General features: G+C 48.4%; 1 protein-coding gene across 1 annotated transcript; it reads left to right on the plus strand.

The window, feature by feature from the left end:
* Nucleotides 1–1,169: 1,169 nt before the first annotated feature.
* LOC115079342 (avidin-like) lies at nucleotides 1,170–17,751 on the plus strand. Its single transcript, XM_029582838.1, has 4 exons — nucleotides 1,170–1,327; nucleotides 6,157–6,358; nucleotides 8,776–8,893; nucleotides 17,586–17,751. The coding sequence occupies exons 1-4, from the start codon at nucleotides 1,253–1,255 to the stop codon at nucleotides 17,617–17,619; spliced, it is 429 nt and encodes a 142-aa protein (XP_029438698.1). The 5' UTR covers nucleotides 1,170–1,252; the 3' UTR covers nucleotides 17,620–17,751.
* Nucleotides 17,752–23,007: the final 5,256 nt, after the last annotated feature.

Genomic DNA, 23,007 nt, shown 5'->3' on the forward strand with positions numbered 1-23,007 from the left:
AATATCTGTGCTCTGATGTTCCATCCCTGCACAAAGGCAATGCATTTTCATGAAGTCCTAGGCAGCGGATCTTTCCTGGCACATCACAGGTTGGGAAGAAACACAGCCAGCAGGAGCCTCGTGCTTAGAGGGGTAGAAAAGTATCAGAAGGGGGCGTGGGCCAGAACCAGCCCATGGGCATGATAGGTTCAACCTTCCTTCCTCTTACTTATCCCCCATGGACACTAAAACCCAGCGTCATTAGCAATGGCCTGATGCCTTGCTCGTTAGTGCCTCACTTTGCCCTTCTTCTGGTGGTGGTGGCAGCTGGAGCCATCATTCAGGCATGGTCCAGTGATGGCTTTGGAGTTGCAGGGCTAAAGAGCACGAGGACGGGTGATTTAAGGAGAAAGATCAGAATCTGATGTTCCTTCAGTCATCAATCTTTGTGCTCTTTACCCATCCCCTACCAGCTCCGTAAAATAACAAACTGATGGTGGAAGGTAAGCAGGCAGTGAAATGCTGATGGTGGTAGAGCTGTGCCTCTCTTTTGTAACACTGACTAGATCAGTAGTGTGAGTAAAATCTCTCTTTCCCTGCTGCTTCTTGATGAGGTAGAGATTTCACAAAACGTCCTTAGTTGTGTATTTATTGAGGAGCTGCAAGGTCCCTGATGCAGGTGAGAACTTGTGATGTAGCCCTGGTGCACTGATGCACCGAGTCCCCAATCCTCAATGACCTTTCTTCTCACACAAAGCAGCGTAGCCTCGTCTCAGACGCTGCAAAGCAATGAGCTCAAAGCAATGCAGATCTTGCCCAGAACATCCACAGGAATAATCCAGTGCACAACAGGAGACTGCAAACCAGGGACATCTCAAGAGACAATCTGGTTTCTACTGTGATTCCAGTCCATTCAAGGATGCAGGGCTGCTTCTGAACTTTTTCAATAGGTGGAGGGCAAAGGGAAGAGTTGGGAGAAGCTTTGCATGTGGTCAGAGTTTCTGTGTTTCACATATAATAAAAACAGAGATGATTACAGGAAACTGATGGGTTTCAGAAGGAAGTGGCAGTGAAGCAACCTTGTATTAAGTAAGTAACTCGGAAGAGGTGATTTTCAAGAACGAAACCCATGTTCGGGGAACCTTGCTGTAATTGAGGAAATAATTTAGCTGCATTTTTTGCTTCCCTGAACCTTGGGAGTATAAATAAGGCAGGTGCAGGAGGCGATCAGACGTGCAGAATCTTTACACTTCTGGTTCCAGAGACAGGCGCCATGGAGAAGAGCATCATCCTCTGCGGCATTCAGCTCCTGGTCCTGATGTCTTTCTGTTGCTCAACAGATGCCCAGGTGAGACGGGCTCCATTAGCACCTTTGATCTGATTCTTTAAGGGTTGGAGGGGGCATTCAAGGGCTGGATGCCTCAGAGGCTTCACCCTTAGGACTGGATGACTTGGGATAAAATAAATAGAATAAAATGCAAGAAGTTACAAATGCATTATATGTAGGAAAGAAAAATCAAATTCCAAAACACAAAATGAGTAAGGAGTGGCTGGAAGCATGAGCCCGGGTTATATTATAAAAAAGCTGACAGAGGAGTGATTCTCCCATTGCATTCTGCACTCGCAGCTGTAGGGAACCCAGACAGAACTGGATTCTTCCTGGGCTGGGATTCCCTTTATTAGGCCGACATCAAAATCATGCAAAGGTGCAGCTGTGCATGAGGTTGGGAGAGCATGCAGAATCCACGTCCCACTCAGCTGAGCATTGGGAAGCTCATTCAGGGCACGCTCGGCCCCCTCGGGGCTCAGCCTTCAAGCAGGAAGCGAGAGAGGTGGGGGGAAAGGGAGAGAACAGCAGTGAATCAATCATCTTCTCGCTCCCATTTTTCCTTTGAGATCTAATCACACTGGCCTCGATATTCAGTTGTAATCTGGAGTCTTATCTGGCTAAGACAGTCAGACAGATAACCTTATCCTGCTGACTTAGCCGCTGAATATACCCAGAGACATGTAAAGTTAGCTGGATACGTAGCTCTTCCATCATCCCTCCCACCACGTAGCCGGATAACAACTTCCCTGGAGAAGCAATCATCCAGCCACGTGGGAGCCGCTGAACATGGCCAGAATTTAAACTCTACCGCCGCTTCCCTGGATAGTTTCTAACATTATCCTTCAATACTCGCCTTCCTGCTTCTTATGCACTCCCTCTCCCTCTGCACTCCCTACACCTTCACATTGGCTTTGAGGAGGTTTCTGCCGCACACTCGGCTCAAAACCCGAGGGAGTGTTCCCACTCCAGTGCTCCCCACGGTTGGGAAGACGCCCTCTGGGAAGGTGGGCTTCAGAAAGGTAACTCCCCCCCTCCCCCCCTCCCCCCCCATGTATTTAGAGAGTTTGGGATCACTGTAGTTTTATGTTCATAATTATTATTGTTTTAGAGGTAGTGATTGACAGCAATTCATGGCAATGTTTTACTTAAAACCTGCAGGGCATAAAATGTACCTACCAAATATTGTTTTTATTTATCATTTTTGAGAGGGCATAAAGTATCAACTGAACTGCAACCCCCCTCAAGCCAGACTCTGTATGCAGTACAACACTGGAGAACATGAAACAGGAATGCATCTCCTCCTCTGCTGTGCAAAATACAAAGAGATTAATTTTATTTAAAACATTTCTATCCCGCTGAATCCAAAGTCTTAGGCGGCTCACAGACTTGGACACTGTGCATAGACTTTGGATTCAGTGGCATAGAAAACAAACCCGAGCTGCTGCACATTCACATTCTCCAAGCTGACGGATGGGAATCAATACATCTGACCCCAACATATCATTTCCCACACTACTTTGCCTCTTCTGTCTCCACCCCTGCTCTTTGTCCCTCTCTTTTTTCCCCAGACTCAGGATCACTCCTCTCTGTCTCTCCTCCCCCTTCTCCCATCCCCTCTCTCCTTCCCAGGGGTCCAGAACTCCTGGGAGGGCTGATGGTGGCCCCTGGGGAAAGAGAGAGGGGATTCAGGCTGGGAGGAGGAGGAGGGAGTGAGGGTTGCATAGAATGGAAGGGAAGGGGGGAGAGGAGAGGGGTGATGCAGGTCCCTGGGGAAAGAGAGAGGGGATTCGGGCTGGGAGGAGGGGGGAAAGAGGGTTGCAGAGAAGGGAAGGGGGGGGGGGAGAGGAGAGGGGTGATGCAGGTCCCTGGGGAAAGAGAGAGGGGATTCAGGCTGGGAGGAGGGAGGGAAGAGGGTTGCAGAGAAGGGAAGGGGGGGGGGGAGAGGAGAGGGGTGATGCAGGTCCCTGGGGAAAGAGAGAGGGGATTCAGGCTGGGAGGAGGGGGGGAAGAGGGTTGCAGAGAAGGGAAGGGGGGGGGGGGGGGGAGAGGAGAGGGGTGACGCAGGTCCCTGGGGAAAGAGAGAGGGGATTCAGGCTGGGAGGAGGAGGAGGGAGTGAGGGTTGCATAGAATGGAAGGGAAGGGGGGAGAGGAGAGGGGTGATGCAGGTCCCTGGGGAAAGAGAGGGGGGGATTCAGGCTGGGAGGAGGGGGGGGAAGAGGGTTGCAGAGAAGGGAAGGGGGGGGGGAGAGGAGAGGGGTGATGCAGGTCCCTGGGGAAAGAGAGAGGGGATTCAGGCTGGGAGAAGGGGGGGAAGAGGGTTGCAGAGAAGGGAAGGGGGGGGGGAGAGGAGAGGGGTGATGCAGGTCCCTGGGGAAAGAGAGAGGGGATTCAGGCTGGGAGGAGGAGGAGGGAGTGAGGGTTGCATAGAATGGAAGGGAAGGGGGGAGAGGAGAGGGGTGATGCAGGTCCCTGGGGAAAGAGAGAGGGGATTCAGGCTGGGAGGAGGGGGGGAAGAGGGTTGCAGAGAAGGGAAGGGGGGAGGGGAGAGGAGAGGGGTGATGCAGGTCCCTGGGGAAAGAGAGAGGGGACTCAGACTGGAGGAGGGGAGAGGGTTACATAGAATGGAAGGGAAGGGGGAGGGGAGAGGAGAGGGTTGCAGAGAATGGAATGGAAGGGAAGGGGGGGGGGGAGAGAAGAGAGGGGTGATGCAGGTCCCTGGGGAAAGAGGGAGGGGATTCAGGCTGGGAGGAGGAGGAGAGGGTTACATAGAATGGGAGGGGAGGGGAGAGGAGAGGGGTGATGCAGGTCCCTGGGAAAGAGAGAGGGGATTCAGGCTGGGAGGAGGGGGGGGGGGGAGGGTTACATAGAATGGAAGGGAAGTGGGGGAGAGGAGAGGGGTGATGCAGGTCCCTGGGGAAAGAGAGAGGGGATTCAGGCTGAGAGGAGGTGGGGGAGGGTTACATAGAATGGAAGGGGGGAGAGGAGAGGAGAGGAGAGGGGTGATGCAGGTCCCTGGGAAAAGAGAGAGGGGGATTCAGGCTGGGAGGAGGGGGGGGGGAGGGTTACATAGAATGGAAGGGGAGAGGGGAGGGGAGAGCGGTGATGCAGGTCTCTGGGGAAAGAGAGAGGGGATTCAGGCTGGGAGGAGGGGGGGGGGGGGAGGGTTACATAGAATGGAAGGGGGGAGAGGAGAGGAGAGGGGTGATGCAGGTCCCTGGGAAAAGAGAGAGGGGACTCAGGCTGGGAGGAGGGAGTTGGATTATTTGGTGGATGGGGGTGAGGGCTGTCACTTTAGCTGTCTTTCTTCTATGCCTTTTTGCTGGGTGTTGCTCATTCTCCCCAGCTCTGGGTGGAGGGGAGACTGTGGCTGCTGAGCCGCTGGGCCAGGGAACACTGACTCTGGCTTACTCTTCCCCCACAGGAGCCATGGAGTCTTTCATTGGACAGGGCTGGGCCGGGGAGCTGCCACCATCTGTGGGTACCAGAGGCCACGGAGCCTTTCTTCTAGTGCGGGTGGGGGACGGGGGGGAGAGGCTCTGCTGAATACAGGCAGTTGTGGGTGGTGTGAGTCACGTACTCTACCACATGTGCTGCACAAAGTCACCACTGGGGGCAGAGCGAGCCCTGGTCAGGTGGGCTTCCAGGGGTTCTGAGCACACTTGTGTTGAGGGATGGAGGGGTGAGTGGGGGTCCAATGGCCTCTTTTGATGATGTAAGGGAAGAGGAGGAGGAAGTAGATGAGGGTCTGGATGGGCTCCTCATGGGTGGGTTTGCTGATCAGACTATCATTCTGACACTCTCCCCATAAACGTAACTTTTTCACAGTAACACAGTTAAATTAACATGCAATTTTTTTGAACCAGATGGTAACAGCAACACAATTGCTGGTGCACCAATTACTTAAGCAGTAGCACTCTTTATGCGCATGTGAGCACGTGTGTGTGTGTGTGTGTGTGTGTGTGTGTGTAACTCTCTCAGTTCTCAGGCTCTCTCTCTCTCTCTCTCATTCCCTTTCTTGAAGTGTCTCAGTTCAGCCTGGCTGTGTGTGTGTGTGTGTGTGTGTGTGTGTGTAACTCTCTCCGTTCTCAGGGTCTCTCTCTCTCTCTGTCATTCCCTCTCTTGCAGTGTCTCAGTTCAGGCTGGCTGTGTGTGTGTGTGTGTGTAACTCTCTCAGTTCTCAGGCTCTCTCTCTCTCTCTCTCTGTCATTCCCTTTCTTGAAGTGTCTCAGTTCAGGCTGGCTGTGTGTGTGTGTGTGTGTGTAACTCTCTCCGTTCTCAGGGTCTCTCTCTCTCTCTGTCATTCCCTCTCTTGCAGTGTCTCAGTTCAGACTGGCTCTGTGTGTGTGTGTGTGTGTATGTATAACTCTCTCAGTTCTCAGGTTCCCTCTCTATGAGTGTGTCACTCCCTCTCTTGCAGTGTCTCGGTTCAGACTGGCTGTGTGTGCGTGTGTGTGTGTGTCACTCCCTCCCTTGCAGTACCTCAGTCTGTCTGGCTGGGTGTGTAACTCCCTCCGTTCTCAGGGTCTCTCTCTCTCTCGCTCTGTCACTCCTTCTCTTGCAGTGTCTCACATCAGTCTGGCTGTGTTTGTGAGTGTGTGTGTGTGTGTAATTCCCTCCGTTCTCAGGTACTCTGTGTGCATGTCATTCCCTCTTTTGCAGTGTTTCAGTTCAGGCTGGCTGTGTGTGTGTGTGTGTGTATGTTACTCCCTCCCTTGCACTATCTAAGTCTCTGGCTGTGTGTGTGCGTGTGTAATTCATTCCGTTCTCAGGTACTCTCTCTCTCTCTCTCTCTCTGTGTCACCCCCTCCCTTGCTGTCTCTTATAATGACTCCTTTTGCTTTTCTAGTGTCCCCTGACTGGACGCTGGCGGAATGACCTGCAATCTAACATGACCATCTCTCAGGTTGATGAGAACGGGTTCTTCACAGGAACCTACTATACCAGCGTGTCCTTGACTAACAAGACCATCCTCGAGTCTCCTCTGATAGGCTTTCAGCAATTGAGGGATCAGCCCACCTTCGCTTTCTCTGTCAAATGGAAATTCTCAGGTCAGCTTCCAGGCACAAGTCTCAGAGTCCTCTCACGCCTGTCCCACCCCAGCAGACTCCGGCAGGACAAAGGCCTTATGCCTCCGTCCCTGCAGTGAGTCTTTGGGTTTCTGTAACGTAGTGGCAAAATGCTGAAAAGCATCAACACAAGTTAATCAGGAATGCACACACATTAAGGACTTACTGCGTACACACTTATAGTCTGTGCTGATTTCCCTGATGTGCAAAAATTACTATCCCTGTACACTTACAGTCTGTGCTCATTTCCCTGATGATCACTCAACACAATTACTCTCCCTGTACACTTACAGTCTGTTCTTATTTCCTTGATGATCACTGTGCACAATTACTCTCCCTGTACACTTACAGTCTGTGCTGATTTCCCTGATGATCACTGAGCACAATTACTCTCCCTGTACACTTACAGTCTGTGCTCATTTCCCTGATGATCACTGAGCACAATTACTCTCCCTGTACACTTACAGTCTGTGCTCATTTCCCTGATGATCACTGAGCACAATTACTATCCCTGTACACTTACAGTCTGTGCTCATTTCCCTGATGATCACTCAGCACAATTACTCTCCCTGTACACTTACAGTCTGTGCTCATTTCCCTGATGATCACTGAGCACAATTACTCTCCCTGTACACTTACAGTCTGTGCTCATTTCCCTGATGATCACTGAGCACAATTACTCTCCCTGTACACTTACAGTCTGTGCTGATTTCCCTGATGATCACTGAGCACAATTACTATCCCTGTACACTTACAGTCTGTGCTCATTTCCCTGATGATCACTGAGCACAATTACTATCCCTGTACACTTAAAGTCTGTGCTCATTTCCCTGATGATCACTGAGCACAATTACTATCCCTGTACACTTAGTCTGTGCTCATTTCCCTGATGATCACTGAGCACAATTACTATCCCTGTACACTTATAGTCTGTGCTCATTTCCCTGATCACTCAGCACAATTACTCTCCCTGTACACTTACAGTCTGTGCTCATTTCCCTGATGATCACTGAGCACAATTACTCTCCCTGTACACTTACAGTCTGTGCTCATTTCCCTGATGATCACTGAGCACAATTACTCTCCCTGTACACTTACAGTCTGTGCTCATTTCCCTGATGATCACTGAGCACAATTACTATCCCTGTACACTTACAGTCTGTGCTCATTTCCCTGATGATCACTGAGCACAATTACTATCCCTGTACACTTACAGTCTGTGCTCATTTCCCTGATGATCACTGAGCACAATTACTATCCCTGTACACTTACAGTCTGTGCTCATTTCCCTGATCACTAAGCACAATTACTCTCCCTGTACACTTACAGTCTGTGCTCATTTCCCTGATGATCACTGAGCACAATTACTATCCCTGTACACTTACAGTCTGTGCTCATTTTCCTGATGATCACTGTGCACAATTACTATCCCTGTACACTTACAGTCTGTGCTCATTTCCCTGATGATCACTGTGCACAATTACTATCCCTGTACACTTACAGTCTGTGCTCATTTTCCTGATGATCTCTGTGCACAATTACTATCCCTGTACACTTACAGTCTGTGCTCATTTTCCTGATGACCTCTATGCACAATTACTATCCCTGTACACTTACAGTCTGTGCTCATTTTCCTGATGATCACTGTGCACAATTACTATCCCTGTACACTTACAGCTTAACACGCTGATGGTCACTAACTATGCATACTTTCTCTGCACACTTACACTCTCTGCTTACCATGCTGATGCTAACTAACTGTGCATACTTTTTCTGCACACTTACAGTCTGTGCTCACCACTCTGATGGTCACTATGCTCGCTTACTCTCCTTGCACACTTACACTCTGTGCTTACCATGCTGATGGTCACTCACTATGCATACTTTCTCTGCACACAGTCTGGGCTCACCTCCCTGATGGTCATTGCACATTTACTATCCCTGCACACTTACAATCTGTGCTCACCACCCTGATGGTCACTATGCTCGCTTACTATCCCAGCACATTTACAGTCTGTGCTTACCACGCTGATGGTCACTTACTATGTATAGTTTCTCTACACACTTACAGTCTGTGCTCACCTCCCTGATGGTCACTGCACATTTACTATCCCTGTACACATGGTCTATGCTTATTTCCCTGATGAGCACTGTGCACATTTACCATGCCTGCACAAATTACAGCCTGTGCTCACTTGCTTGATGGTCACTGTGCACTCTATCCCTGCATATCCAATCTGTGTATTTTTGTTAGGGGATGCTTTGTTCATTTATTGGCTGTGCATGCATTATACACAGGTTAAGCACACTTAATCTGTTAAGTTACAGGTGGTGCACACTTATAGCCTTGTTGACAAAGTCTGATTTCTGTGTGCTCTTCATTATGTGCTTTCTCTCAGTATCGATGACAAGTTTTGTTGGGCAGTACTACAAAGATCCACAGGGCCAAGAGTTACTGGTGACAATGTGGCTACTGAGAGAGGAAGCAGAATACAAATACAATTGGGCAGCTACCAGGTACAGTATCAGCCCAGACAGATGTTATTTAGAAATGTCTCCTATTGTACAGCAAACTACCCTCAACTCAGCACAGGTACTGGTCAACTGAGAGGACATCAAAGATCGGCCATTCAAAGAGAGAATCTTTATGATGACTTGTGATTTGTAAAAGATCAGCCAGTCCAGTCTGAGAAGTCTCCTGGGATTTAGGAATAGTAATATGTATCGTGTTTATAGGGCTACTGTGGGTAGATGGCACAGTACAATGGTTCAATGAGACTCTGACCAAAAATCTTCCGATCTAAGTGGATAAGTGAGATAAAGTGACATGCCCAAGATTCAATGAGTCTCTGACCCAAAAAGCTTCCAATCTAAGTGGATAAGTGAGATAAAGTGACATGCCCAAGGTTCAATGAGTCTCTGACCCAAAAAGCTTCCAATCTAAGTGGCTATGTGAGATAAAGTGACATGCCCAAGATTCATGCAGTCCCTGACCCAAAAAGCTTCCAATCTAAGTGGGTACGTGAGATAAAGTGACATGCCCAAGATTCATGCAGTCCCTGACCCAAAAGCTTCCAATCTAAGTGGATAAGTGAGATAAAGTGACATGCCCAAGATTCATGCAGTCCCTGACCCAAAAAGCTTCCAATCTAAGTGGGTACGTGAGATAAAGTGACATGCCCAAGATTCATGCAGTCCCTGACCCAAAAAGCTTCCAATCTAAGTGGGTACGTGAGATAAAGTGACATGCCCAAGATTCATGCAGTCCCTGACCCAAAAAGCTTCCAATCTAAGTGGGTACGTGAGATAAAGTGACATACCCAAGATTCATGCAGTCCCTGACCCAAAAAGCTTCCAATCTAAGTGGGTACATGAGATAAAGTGACATGCCCAAGATTCATGCAGTCCCTGACCCAAAAAGCTTCCAATCTAAGTGGATAAGTGAGATAAAGTGACATGCCCAAGATTCATGCAGTCCCTGACCCAAAAAGCTTCCAATCTAAGTGGGTACGTGAGATAAAGTGACATACCCAAGATTCATGCAGTCCCTGACCCAAAAAGCTTCCAATCTAAGTGGGTACGTGAGATAAAGTGACATGCCCAAGATTCATGCAGTCCCTGACCCAAAAAGCTTCCAATCTAAGTGGGTACGTGAGATAAAGTGACATACCCAAGATTCATGCAGTCCCTGACCCAAAAAGCTTCCAATCTAAGTGGGTACGTGAGATAAAGTAAGTGACATGCCCAAGATTCATGCAGTCCCTGACCCAAAAAGCTTCCAATCTAAGTGGGTACGTGAGATAAAGTGACATGCCCAAGATTCATGCAGTCCCTGACCCAAAAAGCTTCCAACTAAGTGGATAAGTGAGATAAAGTGACATACCCAAGATTCATGCAGTCCCTGACCCAAAAAGCTTCCAATCTAAGTGGGTACATGAGATAAAGTGACATGCCCAAGATTCATGCAGTCCCTGACCCAAAAAGCTTCCAATCTAAGTGGATAAGTGAGATAAAGTGACATGCCCAAGATTCATGCAGTCCCTGACCCAAAAAGCTTCCAATCTAAGTGGATAAGTGAGATAAAGTGACATGCCCAAGATTCATGCAGTCCCTGACCCAAAAAGCTTCCAATCTAAGTGGATAAGTGAGATAAAGTGACATACCCAAGATTCAATGAATCTCGGACCCAAAAAGCTTCCAATCTAAGTGGGTACGTGAGATAAAGTGACATGCCCAAGATTCATGCAGTCCCTGACCCAAAAAGCTTCCAATCTAAGTGGGTACATGAGATAAAGTGACATGCCCAAGATTCATGCAGTCCCTGACCCAAAAAGCTTCCAATCTAAGTGGGTACGTGAGATAAAGTGACATGCCCAAGGTCACAGGGAACATCATTGGGAGACGTGTGATGTGAACCCTTCCATCTCTGGCTCATGGTCCATTGCGCTAACCACTAGGCCACTCCTCCTCCCAATACCTTTTTCCTGCAACAGTTCCCAAATGATCTTTGAGTCAGGAAGATTTCTGGTATTCTCCTCTCTAGATCTACCCTTCACGTTCTGTATGTCACTTTCTTTCCCTCTACTTCAGTTATGTAATAGAGGAACACAGTAGATAATTTGACCCATGCCATCAGCCAGATGTCCTTATCTACTCTGCTCTAATTAAGGATATCTCCCTTGTTGGAATGTGCAGCCCAGTCCGGCTGCTGCCCATGCTATGAAAGCTGGCCCTCCCCCTAACTATATCTAGGGACCTTCATTTCCAGTCTTTGATTAATGTTTCCTGGAATTTATTAGAGTTTATTACAGTGACCTCAAACAGGACAGAAATCAGTGGAAAAAAATGTCCTTCCAGGCATCTGGCACCCTTAAGCTGCTCCATCCCCTGTATCATTTTGGTCGCCCTTCTCTGTACCTTTTCTAATCCTGCTATATCTTTCTTGAGATGCGGTGACCAGAACTGTACACAATACTCAAGATGAGGTCACATCATGGAGTGATACAGAGACATTATGATATTCTCTGTTTTATTCTCCATTCCTTTCCTAATAATCCCCAGCACTCTATTTGCTTTCTTGGCTGCTGCTGCACACAATGCTCATTGTATGGTTTCTCTATGGAGCGATACAGAGGCATTATGATATTCTCTGTTTTATTCTCCATTCCTTCCCTAATAATCCCCAGCGCTCTATTTCCTTTCTTGGCTGCTGCTGCACACAATGCTCATTGTATGGTTTCTCTATGGAGCGATACAGAGACATTATGATATTCTCTGTTTTATTCTCCATTCCTTCCCTAATAATCCCCAGCACTCTATTTCCTTTCTTGGCTGCTGCTGCACACAATGCTCATTGTATGGTTTCTCTATGGAGCGATACAGAGGCATTATGATATTCTCTGTTTTATTCTCCATTCCTTTCCTAATAATCCCTAGCACTCTATTTGCTTTCTTGGTTGCTGCTGCACACAATGCTCATTGTATGGTTTCTCTATGGAGGGATACAGAGACATTATGACATTCTATGTTTTATTCTCCATTCCTTTCCTAATAATCCCCAGCACTCTATTTCCTTTCTCGGTTGCTGCTGCACACAATGCTCATTGTATGGTTTCTCTATGGAGTGATACAGAGACATTATGATATTCTCATTTTATTCTCCATTCCTTTCCTAATCATCCCCAGCACTCTATTTGCTTTCTTGGTTGCTGCTGCACACAATGCTCATTGTATGGTTTCTCTATGGAGTGATACAGACGCATTATGATATTCTCTGTTTTATTCTCCATTCCTTTCCTAATAATCCCCAGCACTATTTGCTTTCTTGTCTGCTGCTGCTGCACATAATGCTCATTGTATGGTTTCTCTATGGAGTGATACAGAGGCATTATGATATTCTCTGTTTTATTCTCCATTCCTTTCCTAATAATCCCTAGCACTCTATTTGCTTTCTTGGCTGCTGCTGCACACAATGCTCATTGTATGGTTTCTCTATGGAGTGATACAGGGGCATTATGATATTCTCTGTTTTATTCTCCATTCCTTTCCTAATAATCCCCAGCATTCTATTTGCTTTCTTGGCTGCTGCTGCACACAATGCTCATTGTATGGTTTCTCTATGGAGCGATACAGAGACATTATGATATTCTCTGTTTTATTCTCCATTCCTTTCCTAATAATCCCCAGCACTCTATTTGCTTTCTTGGCTGCTGCTGCACACAATGCTCATTGTATGGTTTCTCTATGGAGCGATACAGGGGCATTATGATATTCTCTGTTTTATTCTCCATTCCTTTCCTAATAATCCCCAGCACTCTATTTGCTTTCTTGGCTGCTGCTGCACACAATGCTCATTGTATGGTTTCTCTATGGAGCGATACAGAGACATTATGATATTCTCTGTTTTATTCTCCATTCCTTTCCTAATAATCCCTAGCATTCTGTTTGTTTATTTATTTAGCTGCTTCTGTGCAAGGGGGCAAGGATTTCAAGGTATTGCTCACAATAACTGACACCCAGGACTGAAATAGCAAGAGCCCTACCTTTGAAAAAGCAGCTCTGTAAATATTACAACTGGCCCTGGAACACCAATACATCTCCTACTGTGAAAACAGAATAAGCTAGGCTGCTATAGAAATGTCCTTCTAGCAGAATGCCTCACCTTATTCACACATGCAGAACACTCAAATGCAGAAAAAATAGCCACAAATGATAAATAAAGTGAATTCTGACTCTGCATGCAGTGCCACACTGGGGAAACAGAAACAGTGAGACAGTGAGGGAGCAGTGTGTGACATTGATCTGGAGTGAAGTCTGCCAGCAAGGAAGAGAGAGGAGTGTAATCTGGGTTTAGAGAGGGGAGCAAGGCTGGATAGCCCTTCTCTTTTTTGTGGATGACACTCAGATGTGTAACAGAGTGTAGAATAGTGCACTGCATATATCCTGCACATATGTAGTTATAGCACTATGAAGCACTGATCATTGAACTTGCCAGAGAATCATCCAGCACAGATGACATCATTCCTGGAAGGATGGAACTAAGTTTGTTATTCTAACTGATAAGAAGAGGCCTGTGGCCTATAGTAAGAGCAAGCTGCTGTACACATGTTAACATATATATCGATTGGCTATTAAAGGTAAAGGGTGTGGATTATGCAGATGACTGATAATAGCAGACCCCAGGCCCTTTATAAGCTGATGCACACGTGAAGAACACTGAGCAGATTTTAAACAGACCTTGTACACCTTTGCTTGTACTAAATTCTTTCTGTATTTTTCTGCTCCTAGAGGAATTATCCGCCTTCCTCTATATAATTACCTGTATTAATAAACCCCTTTCTTTATTACCGTCTGAAGCTGGTATTTATTCTGTAATTAGACACAGGGTTCGCCCCTCTTTTAACAAGAGTCAGCAGCCCCGAAGGCGTAGAGAGAAGAAGTGATCTGAGAAAGCTTGAGCAGTGGTAGAAAGAGTTGTCCGCCGGGATTCAATGCCAGGAAGTGCAGAATTGCATTTGAGATGTCCTAGGTGTGGGGTATGAGAGGTTCATGTGCATGGACTGGAAGAGGGACCTCGGGGTGACAGTGTCTGATGATCAGAAGGTAGAAAAGCAATGTTACAAAGTGGTGACTAGAGGCCGACGGATGCTGGGCTGCACAGAGAGAGGAATCGCCAGTAAGAAACGGGAGGTGATGATCCCCTTTGTACAGGTCCCTGCCCTGGTGAGGCCTCACCTGCAGTACTGTGTTCAGTTCTGGAGTAAAATGATATGGGGTCTCCTGTGAAACACGTTTGAGATGACAATGAAGAATGTAAATATGTATATACCCCGGAGGGGAAGAGAGGCAGTGGAGATATGAGAGCTATTAGTGATGCAGAACTATCAAAGCTAGACAGAGCGCCAGGGAACTATAGACCAGTGAGCCGGAAGTCAGTGCTGGGCAATATGGAAGAAGGAGCCATTCTTAAAAACCAAATCCCTGGCCATGTAGACAGACATAGCTTCATGGAGGAGAGTCAGCATGGGTTTTACCAAACTTTTAGAATTTTTGGAAGGGATGAATAAACGTGGAAAAAGGAGAACCGGTAGATGTCATGTATGTGGATTTTTAGAAGGTGTTCGACAAAGTCCCTCATGAGAGACTCTTCTGGAATTGCAAAGTCATGGGATAGGATTGGCCGTGTTTTATTGTGGACTGGTAACTGGTTAAAAGGCTGGAAACAGAGCATTAGGGCTAAATTGTCAGTTTTACATATAGAGAAAACTCATTAGTGCATGCCCCAGGGATCAATCCTGAGTCCTGTGCCATTTAACATATTCATAAGTGATCTGGAAAAGAGAATGACAAATGAGCTGATCAAGTTTACAGATGACACAAAGTTATTCAAAATTATAATTTATTTTATTAGACATTTTAATATTCTGCAGCCTCCATTCATAAGTTCAGTGAGGACTACATACAATACATTCATAAAATCAACACAAATAATATAAAATAAACAGCAAATACAATCAAAATACAAAAAAACATGTAAAAATGATAAAACTCTAAACAAATTTATTCAAACACCATCTTAAAAATGAGGTCAATATTCAGGAGGCCATTTAGAAGGCAAGTTCTTCAGCTAATGTGAGGCAGATAACTTGCCTGCTATATTCAGTGAGATAAATCTCCCGCTGAAGGTTAGTGTAAAGTTATCCGGCTACATGTATCTGGCTAACCATAAAACCTGTCTGACTATGTTTGAATATAGCCGGCTAGATTGTAAAGTTATCCGGATATGTGTTGCCGGATACTTTGCTACTTATCCAGGTATCTTTAAAAGATATTCGGGTAAGTAGTGCAGTATCAGTTCCAAAAAAAGAAAAACACTCAAAAAGTCAAAGGGCTGGCAGCCCCCATCCTCTCATAAATTAAAAATGCAGGCCCAGCGCGCCTCTGAAACGTTTATGGGTCATCCGTGTCCCACTCACTCCTTGCCCCCTTTTCCCATTCAGCAGTAGTAAATGTCTATTGCACCACATCCCCACTGTGAAACCTCCCAGTCTAAAATTATTTATTCTCTCCCCCCCCCGGACCCCCATCCCTTCCTACCCTCCCCCCCCCCAAGGTGAATGAAATTCATCGCTGCCGGGTCCCACTCGCCTGCTCCCGGGGGCTCTGCTGCTGCTTCTGATAGGCAGCACTGAAGCATGAACTATGCGTAAACCCGGCTAGAATTTAAGTGATGCTCGAATAACTGTTAGGTTACCCGTCTAAATGGCTGATGAATATCGAGCTGAAGGTGTCTTAACCATCTTTCTAAACATCTATTAGAGCAGCGGCGCCACAGGCACTCCATGCTGGGGTCTGTGCTAGGAGTCACCACCCCGGAAAAGGACCTTGCAGTCCTTGTGTGCAATTGGCTGAAATCCTGAGCTCAGCGTAAAGTGGCAGCGGTGAGAAAAGCAAATAAAATGTTGGGCATTATCCAAAGAGGACTGGAGAATATCACATGGTACGAAGCAATCGTGCGACCCGCACCTTGAGTACCGTGTGCAGTTCAGGTCTCCTCATCTCAAGAAGGACACAGGAGGACTAGGAGAGGGGCAGAGGAGGGCGACAAAAGGATAAAGGGGATGGAACGGCTCCCCATGATGAGAGGCAGAGCAGGCCTGGAGAAGAGATGGCTGAGAGGGGACAGGAGAGAGGTTTATAGAATCATGAGTGGGGTGGAACGGGGTAAATAAAGGATGGGTATTAACCCTTTCAGACAGTACTAAAACAAGGGGCCCCTCCATGAAACCAAACCCACACATTCAGAACAAATCACAGAGAGCACTTTGTTACTCAGCGCCCAATCGAGCTGTGGAATCTGTTTGCCAGAGGACGTGGTCAAGGGGACGAGCACAGTGGGGTTTAAAGAGGTTTGGAGAAGTTCTTGGAGGAAAAGCCAAGAACTCATTATTATCCAGGAAGACTAAGGAAAGTCCTTGCTAACGCCCTGGGAGTGAGTAACAGGAAATAGATCTACGTTATGGGATCTGCCAGGGGCCTGTGACCTGGACTGGCCATGGTCAGAGCCAGGATGCAGGGCTTGAGGGACCTTTGGTCTGACCCAGCAGGACACTTCTTATGTTCAAGCCTTTTCCACTGGAAAGAGCTGTAGAACTAGGGGTCATGATGTGAAACTCCAAGGGGGGTTTCAGGAACATTATCACAGAAAGGGTGGTGGATGCATTTAATGCTCTCCTGGAAGAGATGGTGAGGACAAGAACGAAATTCAAGAGGGTGTGGGATAAGGAGAGGCTCCCCAGTTACTAAAGGATGGAAATGATGAAATGGAGTTAACCTGTGCAACCTTTGATGTAACAGGGCAGTACTTACTAGAGATGAGCTTCATTTTTGTGTGTTGGTCAGGTTTCGGTTTGGGCCTGTTTGGGAAAAATTTGTTTTCCCGCCGGTTGTTTTTTGTCAAAATGGGTCAGGAAAAACGAACCACAGAAAAACGAATGGTGAAAAAACGAATCGCGAAAAAAACCACCCCAACCCATCAAATTTCCTTTATTACAAGCCCCCCACCATCTCGATCCCTCCCCAAGACTTACTAAAAGCCCTGGTGGTCCAGCGGGGTCCCGCGAGCCATGGTAGGAGCAATGGATGCCTCCCCACATAATCCACACCGAAAGTCAGGGTGACCACAGCTCCAAAGATCCCTGGTATGGCGTTTGAAGGGAGGTGCCCGGGTGGTGAAAGGGACCGCCCTGGTCCCTCCATTTGAAAGAGAAAACCAGAAAGGGTTAAACCTCTGCTCATGGCAGTCCCAGCTGTCCTAGGGTGGCCCACCTGGGGTCCTGTGGAGACTGAAACCTGGGGAGGAGGGGGAGAAAGGAGGGCAGGCTGTGCTGAATCTTGGCTTTACTCTGACCATTCTCCTGCTCGCAGATTTATTGGTTTTAACCTATTTCTTCCTAAATCGAGTTCCCAGAGCCTCATTGCCCTGACTGCGTGTCTTGCTCAGACTGTGAAGGCTGTGAGGAAGGGGCTGTCTCTCTCTTGCGTATTTGTGCAGTACTGTGCTATGGGCCTGATAAGCAGTAGCAGCAGGCAGGGGGGTAAAGCAGGACTGGAGGAGCCGGCCCCAGCCCCTGCAAGATGGCTAATGGTGAACCTTATCTCTTGCAGTCCAAAGCATTCAGGAACTGCGCTCTCTTTTTTGTCTCTGCAGGGTTGGAATAAATACTTTCTATCGCATCCAGTGAGGCTCCTGCCACTCTGATCCCAGCAGCTGTAAGCTCTTCAGGGAAGGCACCTGCCATCGCTCATGCAGCTACAGTCTCACACTTCTCCGGTGTACGTGTGTGGAACAAGAATAAAAGCACTGCCACACGCTCTCTATGATATCATTTATTTGCATGAAGTCATGGTTCAAAACTTACAGTTCTATACATATATACAAAGTCACATACCTGTCCATGGATATTCAGGTTTCCTCACCCCTCATACATCAGCCTGTCTGTGCGAGAAGTCTGGTCAATCGATTAGGCGAAGAAGGGGAATCTGCAGCACTTCATACATCTATGAAGGTGTTCCAGTAGACTCCTGTCTCGCCGTTCCACCCCTCCGCTTTTATATGCGTCAGGAAAGTTGCTGATCACTATGTTGTTGCCAACAGTTGCTACCACAAAGCCTGACTTATCTCTCCCTTGGGCGTAGGCTGGTTGATCAGGCCAGCGTGCCCCGGCGTGAGCAGCCAAAGTCTTTGTTGCACAATAGTATAGGCAGCAACATTTTCCATACAGTATGTAAATAAGTGACCCTGCCCTGACAGGCTCCTGCCCCCAGTGAATACAAAAGCAGAAATAACACATAACGGGTTTACTATGTCCTGCGCTCTTATAGGGAAACATTCCCGGGTTTTACAGCATATTCAGAGGTAAAGCTGGGCTAGAGAGGAAGCTTTTTTTGGCCCTTTGGCCTGGCTGTCTCACAGCTTTTGGGCATTTGCGGGCTCCTGGAAGATTAAGTTATTGGTTCCGGCTTGACCTCAAGTCACAATATCAGTGAAGTGGTTTCATTTCTCTGGAAATCTGAGATAAGGATTTGCCACTTCAAAACCTGGAAGAGACTTGGGACCAGCAGGCATGGAGACAGCACAGACTGCTGGGGCCCTGCGACCTACAGCTGCTGCACCTGGGAGCCTCATCCTCTGGGGATCAGCTGCCCCGTGACCTGCAGCTGCCTGCGCCTGGGAGCCTCATCCTCTGGGGATCAGCGGCCCCCGTGACCTGCAGCTGCCTGCGCCTGGGAGCCTCATCCTCTGGGGATCAGCGGGCACCATGACCTGCAGCTGCCTGCACCTGGGAACCTCATCCTCTGGGGATCAGCGGCCCCCGTGACCTGCAGCTGCCTGTGCCTGAGAGCCTCATCCTCTGGGGATCAGCTGCCCCGTGACCTGCAGCTGCCTGCGCCTGGGAGCCTCATCCTCTGGGGATCAGCGGCCCCCGTGACCTGCAGCTGCCTGTGCCTGAGAGCCTCATCCTCTGGGGATTAGCGGTCCCCGTGACCTGCAGCTGCCTGCGCCTGGGAGCCTCATTCTCTGGGGATCAGCGGCCCCCGTGACATGCAGCTGCCTGCACCTGAGAGCCTCATCCTCTGGGAATCAGCGGCCCCCATGACCTGCAGCAGCCTGCACCTGTGAGCCTCATCCCCTGGAGATCAGCGGCCCCCGTGACCTGCAGCTGCTGCGCCTGAGAGCCTCATCCTCCGGGGATCAGCGGCCCCCGTGACCTGCAGCTGCCTGTGCCTGGGAGCCTCATCCTTCGGGGATCAGTGGCCCCCGTGACCTGCAGCTGCCTGCGCCTGGGAGCCTCATTCTCTGGGGATCAGCGGGCCCTGTGACCTGCAACTGCCTGCACTTGGGAGCCTCATCCTCTGGGGATCAACGGCCCCTGTGACCTGCAGCTGCCTGCGCCTGGGAGCCTCTGGGGATCAGCGGGCCCTGCGACATGTGCCTGGGAGCCTCATCCTCTGGGGATCAACGGTCCCCGTGACCTGCAGCTGCCTGTCCTGGGAGCCTCATCCTCTGGGGATCAGCGGGCCCTGTGACCTGCAGCTGCCTGCATCTGGAAGCCTCATCCTCAGGGGATCAGTGGACCCCGTGACCTGCAGCTGCCTGTGCCTGGGAGCCTCATCCTCTGGGGATAAGCAGGCCCTGTGACCTGCAGCTGCCTGCGCCTGGGAGCCTCATCCTCTGGGGATCAGCGGCCCCCGCAACCTGCAGCTGCCTGTGCCTGGGAGCCTCATCCTCTGGGGATAAGCAGGCCCTGTGACCTGCAGCTGCCTGCGCCTGGGAGCCACATCCTCTGGGGATAAGCGGGCCCTGCGACATGTGCCTAGGAGCTGCATGTCCTGATCTAATCTGATGCTTTAAATCCTCTGTTGATAATAACTTTATTATCAACTTTATTATCAATAACAATCCATCAACACTCTGTTATCCAGCCTGAACCTCATACTCAACTCAAATAAAACAGAAATCCTCATCATCTCACCTGACGGAAAAAACCATACTCTCATCAACTCCCAAAGCGCATCTCAATTCGCAAAATCATCCATTAACCACTCCCCTTCCGTCAGAGACTTAGGGGTGCGTCTCGACAATCAATTCAACCTTAAATCCTTCGTCTCCAATACAACAAAAGAATGTTATTTTAAACTTCAAGTACTCAAAAATCTGAAACCTCTCCTCCACTTCAGTGACTTCCGTCTAGTAGTGCAGTCTATAATTCTATCCAAATTAGACTACTGCAACTCGCTCCTGTTAGGTCTACCGATCACAGCTACAAAACCCTTACAGATGGTGCAGAACGCTGCCGCGAGGTTACTCACCAACACAAATAAAAGAGCCCACATAACACCTATTCTCTACAGTCTGCACTGGCTACCCATAAAAGCCAGAATCACATTCAAGACATTATCAATGATCCACAAGGATATTACGGGCACCGCACACCTAAACCTAAACTCGCAACTCCGACCTCACACATCACAAAGACCTATCAGATTCAACTACAAAGGTTCCTTATACGCTCCCCCGATCAAAACTTCACGATCTAAACGAGCACTTTCCTCAGCTGGGCCCACCCTCTGGAACTCATTACCACCGGATCTACGCCAAGAAACCTGTCATATAACTTTTAAGAAAAATTTAAAAACGTGGCTCTTCCGGCAAGCATTTCCAGAATCGCAGGAACACTCTGACACGGGCCAAAGAGCAAAAGAGTAAAATTAGTTCACTACAAGTTCCATGACCACACCTCAAGTTCCACGACCGCCCACACCTCTTCAAGGCCCGATTACACCTCATCTGGACAACCCACTTACAACCCACTTGTAGTGAAAGCTACCTCATCTGGACAACCCACTTACAACACACCTGTAGGGAAAGCCTCCCGCATGGATGCACTAATTCTTTAGTTCATGCATTACTGATATCTAAACTCATAAACATTGGTCACTGTTCAGCTCATCATTTATTTTTAGTTATCTCCACTGTTTTTTTAGTTATCTCCACTGTTCAGCTCATCATTTATTTTTAGTTATCTCCACATGAATCCATGTTATTTGACAGCCCACCTGTTTGATTGTTCCACTTGTGGATGCATTAATTCTTTAGCCTATGCATTACTCATAACCAGGCACATAAACATTGGTCCCTGATACCTGTATATCCCAAATTAACACATCATTTATTCTTAGTTATTCTCTACATGTTTCACGTATCATAACGAGTTACTGTTGTCTTTACATATATATTTTATACTATTCTATTTATTATTTATTTTATTTCAAGTTAGTTATTTACACCATTATCTATTTTATTACATGTTATTTACTATATAGATTCTCGTCATTTGATGAGTCACTGTTGTTTATTTAATATTTATTCTCATGTTCTGAAACTCCGTTTATTGTAACGCCTCACCGCGATTGTTTTGTTTTATGTAAACCGACCTGATTTGATATTTGTATCGAGAACGTCGGTATATAAAAATGCTAAATAAATAAATAAATAACTTTACTGAAATTCGTGACTGTGATTATCTACTGTCAGTCTGCATGATGAGCAGCAGTCGCAATAAATAGTAAGAAATGCTGTTAATCTCTGCCGTTTTCGTTCTTTATTCTAAAGTTGAAAGTATTTACTTCAATGAACACTTTAAAAGCGAAATAAAACAGTAGAGGCAGAGCAGCGCTGAAAGTGCGTGAGCTCTCACCTTGTAACCTGGGAAGGTGAGCGAGGCAGTGCACATGGTTACTGGGGGGCCACGGTCACACTGCAGCGCTGAAAGTGCGTGAGCTCTCACCTTGTAACCTGGGAAGGTGAGCGAGGCAGTGCACATGGTTACTGGGGGCCACGCTCACACTGCAGCGCTGAAAGTGCCCGAGCTCTCACCTTGTAACCTGGGAAGGTGAGCGAGGCAGTGCACATGGTTACTGGGGGCCATGCTCGCACTGCAGCGCTTTAAGTGCCCGAGCTCTCACCTTGTAACCTGGGAAGGTGAGCGAGGCAGTGCACATGGTTACTGGGGGCCACGCTCACACTGCAGCGCTGAAAGTGCCCGAGCTCTCACCTTGTAACCTGGGAAGGAGCGCGAGGCAGTGCACATGGTTACCGGGGGCTACGCTCACACTGCAGCGCTGAAAGTGCCCGAGCTCTCACCTTGTAACCTGGGAAGGTGAGCGAGGCAGTGCACATGGTTACTGGGGGCCACGCTCACACTGCAGCGCTGAAAGTGCCCGAGCTCTCACCTTGTAACCTGGGAAGGAGCGCGAGGCAGTGCACATGGTTACTGGGGGGCCACGCTCACACTGCAGCGCTGAAAGTGCCCGAGCTCTCACCTTGTAACCTGGGAAGGAGCGCGAGGCAGTGCACATGGTTACTGGGGGGCCACGCTCACACTGCAGCGCTGAAAGTGCCCCAGCTCTCACCTTGTACCCTGGGAAGGAGCGCGAGGCAGTGCACATGGTTACTGGGGGCCACGCTCACACTGCAGCGCTGAAAGTGCCCGAGCTCTCACCTTGTAACCTGGGAAGGTGAGCGAGGCAGTGCACATGGTTACTGGGGGCCACGCTCACACTGCAGCGCTGAAAGTGCCCGAGCTCTCACCTTGCAACCTGGGAAGCTGAGCGAGGAAGTGCACATGGTTACTGGGGGCCACACTCACACAGCAGCGCTGAAAGTGCTCGAGCTCTCACCTTGTAACCTGGGAAGGTGAGCGAGGCAGTGCCCATGGTTATCAGGGGCCACACTCACACTGCAGCTCTGAAAGTGCCCGAGCTCTCACCTTGTAACCTGGGAAGGTGAGCGAGGCAGTGCACATGGTTATCAGGGGCCACACTCACACTGCAGCTCTGAAAGTGCCCGAGCTCTCACCTTGTAACCTGGCAAGGTGAGCGAGGCAGTGCACATGGTTACCGGGGGCCACGCTCACACTGCAGCGCTGAAAGTGCCCGAGCTCTCACCTTGTAACCTGGGAAGGTGAGCGAGGCAGTGCACATGGTTACCGGGGGCCATGCTCACACTGCAGCGCTGAAAGTGCCCGAGCTCTCACCTTGTAACCTGGGAAGGTGAGCGAGGCAGTGCA

The sequence above is a fragment of the Rhinatrema bivittatum genome, chromosome 1, assembly GCF_901001135.1.
Source record: "Rhinatrema bivittatum chromosome 1, aRhiBiv1.1, whole genome shotgun sequence".
Lineage (NCBI taxonomy): Eukaryota > Metazoa > Chordata > Amphibia > Gymnophiona > Rhinatrematidae > Rhinatrema > Rhinatrema bivittatum.

Excerpts from the sequence above, each read along its gene's own strand:
- LOC115079342 (XM_029582838.1), top strand. The coding sequence starts at position 1,253 with ATGGAGAAGAGCATCATCCTCTGCGGCATTCAGCTCCTGGTCCTGATG. Across the intron at positions 1,328-6,156 it reads GTTGCTCAACAGATGCCCAG|TGTCCCCTGACTGGACGCTG; the intron begins GTGAGACGGGCT and ends TTGCTTTTCTAG. Across the intron at positions 8,894-17,585 it reads TACAATTGGGCAGCTACCAG|GGTTGGAATAAATACTTTCT; the intron begins GTACAGTATCAG and ends TTGTCTCTGCAG.